Raw genomic sequence first — 14,283 nt, forward strand, 5'->3', positions numbered from 1 at the left:
AATATCAAAGTTTTACAAAGTTTCTTCGTTTTGCATTTTGTGCCATCATTCTTACTTTGGAAATGAGGGTAAAAACCTAACTCGCGTTGTTATTTTACATAAAAACGGGTATTATCAATTTTTGTATTGTATTATATTCTAGCTTTTTATTTAAAATAAAATTAGTATGTTAAAAAACACAACTAGAAGACTGCCTTTCGGTTTCTGGCGTCGTCGCTATTTCGCAGTTAGAAACGCACCTATTATTAAAGTACAATGAACACTACGTTCGATTAACAAGTAGACCGTACACATAAGCATGAAGTTCAACTCGCTCACCATTGTGACTCACTGCATAAGCCCGTATGAAAAATACACCACTACACAATCAACTTAACCTCAAATTGATCCGATGTTATCTGTTGTAGACCTTGAATTGAGCGCAACTCAAGAACGACTCAACCAATTTTCATCAAATTTTCACACGCATAACTTAAAATACACTTCTACAGCATATCTAAATCTCAATGAAATTGATCTAATAGATTTGGAGAAATTTTCGAGCCGCAAAATTTTACTAATGAATCGTGTTTTCGTACTCTTCATTTCTCAAAACGTAGATAAGAAATTCATTTTCACCCCCCAATCCCATCATGAGACTGAAAATAATACCTAAAATTGAGATTGTGTGTCTGTTTTCGACCTTAAATCGAGCGTAACTCGGGAACGACGTAACCAGTGTTCATCAAATTTTTCACAAGCACAACTTCAGATACACTAATATAACGTATTTAAATTTCAATGAAATTGGTGTAGTGGTTTTGAAGATTTTTGAGACACAAAATCTTATAGATAGGCATATTTACATAGAAGGAAACTACATTTTAAATAAATGGTATTTTCGTACTTCTCGCACATCAAAACGTAAAGAAAATTCATTTTTACCCACTAGTCTCATCGTGCGACCGAAAATAAACCGTACTTTTCTTCGAAAAGTCTTTAAAAAATCCACATGCAGTCATTGGTTAATCTTGTTAGTAAATCTACAAATAAATAAAAATAATTGTAATTGTAGCTGTTCGTCAAATAGGTTTTTTATGATTAAAAACGTGTTCATTTTAATTTTCTGAGCAAAAAATTATATATGACAAAAAATTCGACGCAGATGAGATGGTATTTGTCAATAAATAAATGGTATTTGTTAAATATTTCTAGCATTTTTTTATCCTTCTAGAGATACTGGAGTAGTTCCTTTCTATTATCCGTTTTATAACAGACCTACCATTCATGACGCGATCCATGTAATGCAATTACGTTATGATCTGAATAAAATATTGATTTCGCCTCTGTACGGTCGATTTATGGTAGAAAAAATAATTATCGAGTTTTTTCCTATTATCTGACATGTATTCGTTATAAACTTTGCTATACATTCCGTCTCTGCGGTAGTTAATGTGTCTCATTATTAAATATTTATTTTAAGCATCACTTCTTATTTATTATTCGATACCAGAAAAACTGATAATTCAAAAATGTTCAAAATGGGGGAAGACATTGAGGAAAAATATTAGACAGTTAATAGAAAATGTACTTTAAAATGTTTTTCGCGATTCACTCTGCGTAAATTGAGTTAGACTAGGTTAAAAAGCAGTCTAAGAAGCGTACTTTCTTATTATTATTTTTTTTTTTTAAATAAATCCTAGTAATCAATGAAATCCATAAGTTACAGAAATATTATTGATTAATAAATATCTTCAATATTTTCAGAATATTATTAAGCGAGTTATTAGGCTTCAGCTCATCGTCAAAAGATATAACGCTACTCCTTTTATGGTTTTGTACATTACTGATTCGATATGATGTAACGGTTTGAATATCGTGTAGAAATCACTTTTATTTTTAGTTATTGTTTAATTTAAAATCGCTTTCTAATTTAGCTAATTTCTGTAGTTAGTAATTCCAAGCTTCACGGGTGTTATTTATTTATGTTATTAAAGATATCGAAAGAAAAGGAAAATTGCTAGTTTCTTTGTTATCGAATAAATCTTTTGACTCGTTATTTGCGCCCAGTTTTTCGTGATTCTTTAATCTAACAAAACTACCTAAAGTCGTGTTTTTGTGTTGTGCGGTCGTTGATTATTAACAACCGGTCACTAACCTCTTTGTTTTGTAACGTTCTCCAGTTTCAAGAAAAAAGAGAGAATGAAAAGAAATAGTCGACGAATAGAGAAAGAAAGATATATATGACAACGGCCGGGTGAGATCGTACTAAAGAAAGACGACCCTACCGACTGGAAAAAAGTATCAGATTAAATCGTTCCCTGGAAAATTACTCATATTACTGTCGTCTGAAATAGTTTATATTTTCTTGCGTGTTGTTTTCATTCTTTTTTCTTAAATGACGGTTTTGTTTACCTTTAATTCAATTTAATTGTATTATTAAATCATCATAAGGTAATTAAGTTTATAATCGATAGATGAAATCGTTACTTGATAAAAGTCCATTGTAACAATAGAAATAAAATATGTTATTAGAAATTCCCAAATTTATTTTTAAAATATCGAAACAGCTGTGATTTTTACTTCCTTAGTACAAGGAAGTATTGTAATCGCAAATTTCGGTTTTCAGATTTCAACGGAAATATCCATTTTTACCAGCCCTGAATCCATTTTGACTAGTTTGGGCGTGACATCTGTTCGTACGTACCTCGTATGTATCTCGCATAACTCAAAAACGTTAGCCGTAGAAATTTGAAATTTTGAATTTAGGATTGTTGTAACATCTAGTTGTGCACCACCTTCCCTTTTGATTGCAATCGACTAGACCAAAAGTATCCAAAAAAGCCCAAAATCCAAAAAAAAAAAAATTGTTTTGTACTTTCTCTTAACTGCAGTAATAAGCCCTTATTGAGAGCTTTTCAATGATATATCTATCATAAGTGGTACTTATTTTCATTGGTTGTAGAGTCATAGCCAAATAAAACTTTAATTAATGAAATATTTGGATATTACAAGGATAAGGCACATCGGTTCTAATCAGACTTCATCTCCTTTTTTTTAACTTTTTTTTTATTTTAAATTTATTGATTTATTAACTTCTGACTGGAAAAAAATATGAAGAAAAATCAGACGTTATTAGTGAAATAAAATTTTATTTACTTTTTATTTTAATTCAAAACTTTTAACAGAGGTTAATAATTATTAATAAATCTATATATTTAAATTAAAAAATATATATATATAAATATTTATATGTATATGAAGTAGGATTCGAACCGATGTGTGCGTGGTTACGGATCCGACACGTTTTCACTTACACCACATAACTGCTTGAGCGACGTGAAACAAAATTAATATATAAACTAATATAAAATGTTGATACAGACACCATACAAAATGTGATACAATGTGGTATCCATCACAATGCAATCGTTTAACTATCCACTTTATTGAAGAAAGAGATCGTATCTCACTTTCAAATGAAAAAGGTTTAAATGAAGTGCAGCAAAAATGTGTATATGTAATTTAATAGGCGTACAAGAAAGTCATGTGGTGTCCACATCAGTTTTTTTAAATAAATTTAGTGAAAATTAATAACATATTTTGTTTATTTTCTTTTTAGTTAAGTCTATTTTGATTAAGCAGCATCTGATTGTTTTTTTACGTATGGAGCTATCCAAACGTCCGCTAAATGACAGGGTTTATTTTTTTATTAGATTGATTATTTTTAAAAGATTGGAATCAATATACAGATGAGCATCTTAAAACCGAACCGCTACAAACTAAACACGATTGTTATGTGTAGCACTTTAAAAAAGAAATGAAAACGTAAATTAAAGTAAATCATGTATTTACATTAGCAAACGTTTACATATTTTTACAAAAGTGAGCGGCTTGCGTAGTGATGCACTTTTGTGCTCCAGTGATCATATTGAAATTCACCTGACGTAAAACGTTGTTATCAATGCCGTCGATGTCTTGTTGAACGGTCGCCTTCAGTTCATCGGTAGCATGAGGATTCGATTCGTAAACTCTCTCCCTCAAATGACCCCAAAGGAAAAATCGCAACCAGACATATCTGGGGTATGAGGAATCCCACCGCCCTCTGCTGTCATTTATTTCTTCTGTAAAACCCTCATGAACATGTACTGGTGAATTGTTTGATTTGTGACACGTTTACCGTCTTTTTGGAGGAAGTCGTACTCTTTTTACGATCTTTAACTGAGCGTAGAATTTTTCGAAAATTGTACGGTACAGTTCTATTTGGATAGTCCGATCATATTGGGCTCCATTAAACGATTACCAAAAACAGCCCACCATATACCAGTTTTTTCATGTAAATTGGACGCTTGAACATCTGTGAAATTTTTCAGTCATCCGATACCTCGTGTTGTGCGAATTAACATGCCCAGATAAATGAAACCGTTCCTCGTTGACATGAAATGCGGCATCTGGACTATCTGTACATCGATAATGTTTTTGAGAACCCAATCGCAATAATTATGAAGCTTAGGTTTGTCTGGTCTCTTAAGTTTTTAAACACGGTTACAAATTTAAACCGTTAAAGATCTTACGGCAAGATGTGTATTATTTTTAGACCGATAGAAATTCTTTGAATATCGACTCTGTCCTCTGAAGTCCTAACGGAAGATCGCCTATTTCGTTTTGCATTTAAAACCGATCTCGTTGCAAACCATTTTTTAACCGAAACATGTTGATGCTATTCTTTACTGGAGTACCGGAATTCGGAAATTTTCGCGAGAATACTAAACACGTTTCTTGAAAGGATCCAGAATAACCATAAGCTTCCACTATATTAGTCTTCTCGATCAAATAAGACGTTTTAAAAAAGCAACATTTCAAAGAACGAAATTTTACTTCACTAAAATATAAACAATAGTTTGTAACTGACACTGATAGACTAGAGTACTAACGTTCACTAACAGTAGTGGCGCTAGTAATAAATAGCTGCGACGGTAGCAGCTTTGAAAGTGATCTCAAATAACTGCATTTCATGCCGATTTTCGTTTGATTTTAAACTGCTAACCTGGTATACTTCTTATATTTATAGGGGTTTCTTTTGTAAAGGAGAGAACCGAAAAGGATTAACTTTTTTAATTTAAATTTTTCTATCTACCTAGCTCAAAACATGATTAGTTTTTGGGATTTTTCTCTATCAATGTTTGAACCAAGTCTCATTATGATGGCAATTTAAAGTGTTTTTTTTAATTTAATTTGGTTTTATTTCTTTATTTTCGTTAAAAGTTAACGGTAAACTGTGTAAAATATATATAAACCTGATATTTAAATCGTTATTTTATTATATTTTTAATATAAATTTGATATAATATTTCATACAATTCTTGTTATTCTGTATTGTTCATTTAGTTGATGATGTATTGTTTTTGAGTTGTTCTCCGATTCAAATCTCTATTTCAGCTTGTTGAATTGCTGTTAGTCGTTTTCAAGCAGTATAAATAATACTGACATTATGTTAAATATCTGTTGAAATGTCAATTAAGTGCAAATAGAACAGCAGCAAGTTGTTTAATAACGTTTATCATTTTAACGTTTATGATAAGTGTATGTCACACCTCGTTTCATTCTCTCACTCCATCACACACACACACACACTCTCTCTCTCTCTCTCTCTCTCGTTTCCTATTTCTTTTTCACCCCTCCTTTTCTATTTCAGATATTTAGAATATATATTTACTCTTTGATACTACATCGGTTGTATTTATTTTAACTAATTAATAAATAACTTGAAATCTTGTTAAAATATTCTGTCAATCTAGTAAATGTTACGTCGATAACTTAGGTAAAATTCTACCTTATAATTTTTCGGATGAAAAAAGAAAGATACTATTTAACTCTTTCAAAGTTACTTACAATGTGCGGTTATCTTGGTACTTAGTTTTTGTATTTTTTAGCAGCTAATCAGATTTCAATATTGTTTACTTGGTGATCGTCTTTTCAATCGTGGAATGTACATATTTTGTTACATTACCCTTTAATAAAAACCAGGTCAAGCTCAACATATCTTAGTTTAAAAGATGTTTTTCTTACTTCTATCCTGATTTTTTAAATCGGTTCTTTATCTTTAAACAGAATCGCAGAATTCGGATTATCAAATCAGTATCTGTACCTAGAAGAGAGAATACTTAAAAAATTATGGGTTAGAAGGTAGTTTCGATTTAGCCATTTCAGTAGTTTCTGTAAAGAATATTTCAATTCTTATCTGTATCTTATTTGTCATTCATTTATGTATGAAAAACAAAAAGATTAAAAAATCTATACAAAAGTATGTTTGTTCCACAAACGGATGGTTTAAAATATATGTAGTGACAAATTTAATCTATTCTGTGTAATATACGCGAGATTTTGTACCGACCGATTACAAATTTATTTTTTATATAGAACTATGAAGTATGAATATATTCATTTTATTATATAATAATATAATATACGAAATAATTTCTTTGGGATTTTTCCCTTATCAGTAATATTTAAACGAAGTTTCATTATGATACCAATTCAGAGGGTGCTTAGAATTAAAAATCATGCTACAGTTTTTTTTTTTTAATTACATTACCTTTCTAAAGTAATTATAAGGATTGGAATATTAAAAAAATGCCTTTTAGAATTTACTTATATACAACTTAAAATAGTGATATATTGATTTGTTATGATACAGTTTGTCGTAATGCTATAATAAAAAAATAGTGTAAATTTACGTTTATCTTATGTTTGCGTATAATACTAATTAAATGCGGCGTTATTTTTCCCGCGCAAAAAAAAAGTTAGGTTACGTATACTTTTTTGTCATAGCATGATGAAGTTCTTTCATTCGGAGGTCCCTGGTTCGAATCCCAGTCAGGCATGGTATTTTCACACACGCTACAATTCATTCAATTTTGCTCATCCTCAAGCAATACCTAACGGTGGTCCCGAGTTAAACAAAAAAAAAAGGATGATGAGGTTAAAATTTTAAGAAATACACATGGTTTTAGTTTTAAGTTTCTGTGACGAAATCTAATTGTGACTCAAGATTTTGTCCAATGACTCGTCTGTTGTATAGGTGATGCGTTTACTTGATATATTTATATACATATATATATATATATATATATATATATACAAACACACACACACACACACACACACACACGCATATCAATTTAGAGCGTGTGTGTAATGCGTGTATCAGCTGTTATGTGTTGTAAGATATATACGTCGACGTCCTTGTTCTCCTCGCGGTTCGGCCGCATTCTGTCTCTGTCTTTCATTCTTCTCCCTCTTTATCCACATCATTACCTTCTTTCCTATATTACTGTACAGTTTGTTTGGCGGTTATGGCTTTTAATACTATACGTCAACGTCTGCGGCCTCAGAACTTACTTCCGTATAACTCGGCTTACGTTATACAGTTTTACTTCAGTACACGTCTGGAAGTCTTTTCAACGGCTTCACTACGTATTCAGATTTCATAGTATCGGCGGTTTGTCAGGCCATTGTCCCGATAGACTTATCTTGGGATACGTATTCGGAAGTTGTGAAATGTGTTTTTTGTGGATTTAATATATATTCATATTGTTTTGTTTTAAAGAAGAAAAAAATTATCATTGATTAAATAATATCTATTTTAATACAATAAATTATTGTTTATGAGTTATTATTTTTGTGATTATGGTTGTTGTTTTTAAAGTTAATAAGGATGAAATTTTAAATATTTTACGTCAAACTGCTTTGCGTGAGTATTATTTATTTATTTAATAAATCAAATAATAATTTGATCTGCCTTATTCACTTTATTATTTAAATAGTTACTTTTTCTATCACTGGTATTTCTTGTCGGTTACTAATTTTAATTGATATTACATTTTGTGTTAAGACGGAACGTCAGTACTGGTTTTTTTAACTTTTATAGTATTCATATAAGAACATCTGTTTCATGTCGATGTTATCATGTTCTCAGCAATATAAATTATAGATAGAATATTCTTGCTTGTTACGAGAACGTGTAAATATAAATACAAAACGGTTTGCCCCCTCGTATAAAATTATGTTCTGCTGTCAGTTCAAGTTTTTATTATGATGTGTTAATGCGACTGAAACAGTTCACGCAATATATATACATATATACGCTTACGGAATAAGTGTGTGACATTTCTTCCTGATTTTCTTTAAAAAAAAAGCTTAATTTTTGTAGTTAATCAACACAGTATAATCTGTTTTAAAACTGATTTCTGTTACTCAACTCCGTGATGACTAAATAATTTTCTGTAGTAATTTAGTGTAATTAAAAAAGAATTATCTTAACGTTTTGTAAAATTTGTGTGGATTACTTTATTGATAATAAAGGCGTGTAACGTGTTTGTTGTTAACTATTCACCCCATCCCTCTTTGTGTGTGTATGTATGTATGTGTGTGTGAATGTGAGACAGATACACGTGTAATCGTTTTTATGTACACAGTTGGCATACTAAATATTAGCACATTACACCGAACGTACGATGTTGTTATGCATAGCATATATCGTCGTATACGTGAACGTGTGGTAGGTATCTTACATATTTACTATGGGAAAAATATGTTATGTGAATTTAGGTTATGCTTCCAGTTTCTTTTTTCTGTTTACTGTATGTAGTTTCGTTCCCATACTTTTTTCTCTTTTACAAATAATTTTTGCCCTTTCGTAAGTGTACTTTAGATCTATTATCAGTAGCCTTTAATGCATTATTTAATTTTTTATCTGTACAAATTTAATTGTTCGATTAGTTTTTATTAATGTTAATTTCGATCAGTTAATCACATTCGTCATCACTTCGGGACTTCATTCATCATTTATCGGGACTTCATTTATTTAAATACATTTTGGGCTTCAAAAAAAGAAACATAATATTTATACAAATGTTCAGTTTTTTTTTTATATCATATTGTTTGTATTGAGCATATTGTGGATTGATAAGTAAAAAAATGCACTCAAATGAGATGTAAATATTTATTGGTGTTTTTATTTAAAAAACAGTAAAAGTAGGAAGAATCGTTTTTTTTTTTTAAATAGACCTTCGTGATGAATCTACATAAAATTCGCTGCAATAGTTCATATTTTCAAAATTTCACAATAAATCGTGATGGTCTTCCATTAAATTAATAATTTTTTATTCCGGAATTTTTTTTGTTTTCCCATTCTTAATGTTATATCAAATTTAGTTTTTTAAAGGAATCCTAAAAGGCCTTTCTATTAATCTGTTATTCTTTATCCTGTTTAGCTTCCGGGAATTACCGTTCAGGTATTACTTCAGAGGATGAATGAGGATGATATGTATGAATGTAAATGAACTGTAGTCTTGTACAGTCTCAGTTCGACCGTTTCTGAGACTTGCGGTTAATTGAAACCCAACTACCAAAGAACACCGGTATCCACGATCTAGTATTCAAATCCGTATAAAAGTAACTAACTGCCTGTACTAGGCTTGAACGCTGGAACTCTCGACTTCCAAATCAACTGATTTGCGAAGACGCGTTCACCAGTAGATCAACCCGGTTGGTTATTTTTATTAATCTGTCTTCTAATTTCTACACGTATATATTCATCTGTTTTTTACATTAGTTTTCAAAAGAAAACTTCTCAGAGATATTCCTCCCTAATAAACGACTCGAGATAAACGGCTGATAGGCCCCTATCAGCCTTTTGGTGCAAAGCATATTAAAGGTTTTCAACATTTCTTAACTATACTACAACCGGTTAAAACATTAACTTGAGATCTAGTTTAAATAATTTTTATTATATTTATTTTTCTGCAGATATACATTATTCAACACTATAGGGATTATCTCCTTCCAGAGATAAATACTTAAATTACCGAGTTTACGTTAATTAGAGACTAGTTTCTTCTTTTTTATCTTAATATGAGGTCAATATATTTAAAATATGATCTTATATTACAGTTTATCCGTTTCCTCATAATTCAGAAGTAACATTTGAATAAGTATCAGTGATCTTAACGGTAAAATAATTAGATAGTGTATTAATGTAAGAGAAGGAAATTGAGATTGTTTTAAACTTAAGTTTGGTAACCGATTGCTTATTTATGAAAATTATTCCTTAGTAATAATCTAACAAAAAACTGGAGATGTTAATAATTACTTTTTATCACTAGGATGCGGTTTTATAACAACAAAAATATTATTACGTAGCTGAACAAAAATAAAAAGAGCTTCGCTAAATTGTTTTTAAGATGTATTGGAAAACAAGAAAACGCTTAAAAATAGTTAGTTAAATTTTTTTAACATAGGTAGACGTTTCGGATTTCTATTGGTAAACTCGTCATCGTAAATCAGCTGATTTCAAAGTTGAAAGTTCTAAGATTCAAATCCTATGAAAGGCAGTTACTTTTTTATACGGATTTGATTACAAGATCGTAGATACCGGTGTTCATTGGCGGTTGAGTTTCAATTAACAACACATCACAGGAATGGTCGACCTAAGACTGTACAAGATGTTCATTTACATTTATACATATCCTCATTCATCCTCTGAAGTAATATCTTACGATGGTTCCGGAGTTTAAACAGAAAAAAAGAAAGGTAGGCGTGTTTCGATTGTTATACAATCATTATTGGTTAGAGTTAAGGAAATAGTATAAATAAAAAATAAATATTAATTACTAATAAATCATACACGTTTTTTAGCAATTAGTAAGTACAATTTATTTGTCAATTAATATTACTTATTTTCTTTAAAGAGCTATGCTATAATAAACGGTTCTATATAACAAGATTGGAAGATAAATTGCGCTCAAAAACCGTATACATCGATTTTCGTAGATTTAAAACTGTATACTATACTGATTATGACTATTTAACGATCGAAACGGCTATCTTATATTAGATTTTAAATACCCACCGGGTTGTCTAGTGGTGAACACGTCTTCCCAAATCAGATGATTTCGAAATCGAGAGTTCTAACGTTCAAGTCGTAATAAAGGCAGTTACTTTTATAGATCCTTCTTCGGTGGTTGGGTTGTAATTAACCACACATCTCAGAAATGGTCGACCTGAGACTGTACAAAACTACATTTCACTTACACACACACATATATATATATATATATATATATATATATATATATATATATATATATATATATATATATATATATATATATATCATCCTCTGAAATAATACCTGACCGTGATTCCCGGAACCTAAACAGGAAAGAAAAAAAGAGATTTTAAATAAAATTTTGTAAAAAATTTTGAACGTTTTCTTGTTTTCAAATATTTTCTATGGATATTTTTGTTTCTATTTACTTCTGCGGTAAAGTCTTAAAATAATGCCTTTTTATATTTTAGCTTTTAATTTTTGATATCTTGACGTAATTATTGCAATAAAAAATTAATTATTACGGCCGTTTATTGTTAGTTGTATAAGTTATGCTATGAAGTAGAATTACGTAAGTAGTGACGTATATATAATACCGCGTAAAATTAATTATCATGTTATAGATGTTTTTATCCGTATCTGTTATAAAAAACACGTTTCTTATAGCTGACGATTAATGTAGTTCTTAAATGGTTATTATTTTTAATTACAATTTCCTTTTTTGATAACCTAACGCGTATAAATTTTATTTGTGTAGTATTTTTCATAATTTTTTTTATGATTGTTGATGTTCTTGTTATTTAGAAATTTACAGATTCGGGATATTTTTATAATAGCATTTTGGAATTTTAATTTTTTTAAATTTATTTGTTCTTAAATCACTTTAGCTTATAATGAAACATCGTGGGGTATTCCTGTTACTATTTTCAATCCGTTTCCCAGTACTCATCTTAAAGGAATTCTTGGTATTTATTATGCAGTACGTATCTGTAACACAGTTGGTATTTTTAAAATTAAATAATGTTGTCTCATATCTATTCAGAATAATTATTTTTAATTCCTTCTATTATTGTTATTATCGTGATGATAATAATAATAAAAAAAGGAACAAAGTATAATAACAATAAATTATTGTTTTTATGATTGTTTTATACTTTATGCTAGTCATTAAATAGAATTTAATTCATAAAACTATTTAATGGGTTTACTTTTAATTATATAAATGGGTTTTTTGTTGCCTCTTTTATAATCTTTAGAGCTCTGTGTATTATATAATATCCGTTTCCGATTTATTTTTATCATAATAGCCTTAATTTTCTAATCTCTTTGTTTTATTTATCGTTGTGTAAATTAATCTCTTATTTAAAAAAAAAATATTTACTGTTTAAATAACTAGTAGTTGATTTTATTCTCTTTTACTGTTTTTTTTTTTTTTTTTTTTTTTTATTATTAAGCAAAAAATATTAAATTTACATTTTACGTCAAATGAAAGAAAATAATTATATTGTATATATTACTGATATTTTTCTTGTTTAAGATGTTCGTTATATCTTTTCAGTAAAAGTTAATCTAGGATTTTAAAAATATATTTTAAATGATCGCTACCTTTTATGTGATAAATCTCCAGTGATTCAGATCTGTTCGCAGGGAAAAAGTATTATTCTTCGTAAAATTATATTCTTTGGTTATCTTACCTCCCCTCACACATTTTTCTCTCTTTTTGTCGTTTCTTATTTCATTTTTATTTTAATGGTATTTTTATTTATCTCTTAAAGTTTTTGTCTGTTGTTTTTAAAACGAGATCAGATCGTTGTTTTAAATCATCTAATACGAAGCCAAGGGATTTCGAACAAAATTATTAAAAATATAGGTTCTGAACCTCTGCATTTAAAATAACTCTTCCATTTATTTTTAATTTTACCTTTTTTCAGAATAAAATAAGGAATATACATACTTTCTCTTATATTCATGATTAGGTTTTAGTATAATTAACTGTTTTGGCGGTTCTATTATATTTATTGTTTTTCTTTTAATTATTCGTCTTTGTCTTCGTGTTTAATTACGATTTTTTAAACTACTCTTACCTTATATTTCAAATTTTTTAATAGGTATTCATCTCATTGTATTTAATCTATTTGCGGTTATATTATTGAGATTTTATTTTTGTTGAGATTACTAATAAAATAAAATAACACTTATTTAAAAAAAAAAGAATAATTAATTCGTACATTTTCCTTAAGGTTGATATCGAAGACGGAGTCTGAGTACCCTTTAGAAGCTGTTAGATATCCATCCGGTGAAAATAAATAAAATTATCTGAAAGCAAATTGCTGTACCGCAGGTCTTAATTTTAAGACCATGAGCATCCTGTATAAAGCGTGTACGAGGCTATTGTGCTATATGCGGCGCCTGTTTGGGCGGATAGGCTAAAATATAAAACTATCGGGAACATATTATTAAAAGCTCAACATCTAATATTGTTAACGGTAACGGATAGTTACCGTACTATTTCACGGGAGGCAATTATGGTGATTGCAGGTGTGAAACCGATAGACCTGATTGCGTCTGAGTAGCAGCAGCGGTATGTTGCTAAGAAGCTGGTGAGTCGACTTCGGATAAAGTTCGAGAAGTTGAACAACATGGCAATGCCTTGTGGCAGGCCAGATGGGATGGGACGGAATGCGGGTGTTATACTCATGATCTCTTTTCAGATGTTGGTTTGCAGGACTCCTCTTGGGTACACCCTAATAAATATGTGACGCAATTTCTTTCCGGCCGCGATGGTTTTAGGGACAGACTGCAGAAATTCGGCCTGGTGGATTCTGGTATGTGTCCTCAGTGTGGACAATTGGATGACACCTACCATGTTCTTTATGAATGCTCGAAGTACGTGTTAATGCGCACGTAGACCATCTGTCGGCTTGATCTTATCGAGTCGGCGTTGGATCTCCGTGTAAACTAATGGAGCCAGGCCGAATGAACAATAGTGAAGAGTTTTGTAGTGTATTTAGCAAAAGAAAATCTGAGGGGATCTAGAGCCCTGCTTGGATTTCTCTTGTGATATGTTTTTGTTTTGTTTCAATGTTACTGTGTTGTTATTGTTACATGTAATGCTTTTACGTTTCGTGTTGCGTGTTGAACTCACTTTTACCTCCTATGAGTAGGTAGTTCAGTTAAGTATTTATAACCTAGTTCGGAAGGTATACGTAGCTGGCCTCCGTGACGCGAGTGGTAGCGCGTCTCCGCCTTACATCCGGAGGTCCCGGTTTCGAATCCCGGTCAGGCATGGCATTTTCACATTCGCTACAAATCGTTCGTCTCATCCTCTGAAGCAATACCAAACGGTGGTCTTGGAGGTTAAACAAGGAAAAAAAGGCATATGTAAGTTATAAGTAACGAAGGTATAAGGTATT

General features: G+C 30.3%; 1 protein-coding gene across 4 annotated transcripts in view; it reads left to right on the forward strand.

The window, feature by feature from the left end:
* The window catches only part of neur (E3 ubiquitin-protein ligase neur), a 251,961-nt gene that overhangs the window by 224,414 nt on the left and 13,264 nt on the right, over nt 1-14,283 (forward strand). The window contains exon 1 of one of the 4 annotated variants that reach the window (XM_075366302.1): nt 7,638-7,732. The exons of the other annotated variants lie outside the window; for them this stretch is intronic. Within the exon in view, the coding sequence (XP_075222417.1) occupies nt 7,669-7,732 (64 nt within the window). The 5' untranslated portion in view covers nt 7,638-7,668. Of the gene's footprint in view, nt 1-7,637; nt 7,733-14,283 lie in introns of those variants that run through there. 4 annotated transcript variants of the gene reach the window in all.

This window comes from Lycorma delicatula, chromosome 5 (genome assembly GCF_047948215.1).
Source record: "Lycorma delicatula isolate Av1 chromosome 5, ASM4794821v1, whole genome shotgun sequence".
In the NCBI taxonomy this organism is placed as follows: Eukaryota; Metazoa; Arthropoda; class Insecta; order Hemiptera; family Fulgoridae; genus Lycorma; species Lycorma delicatula.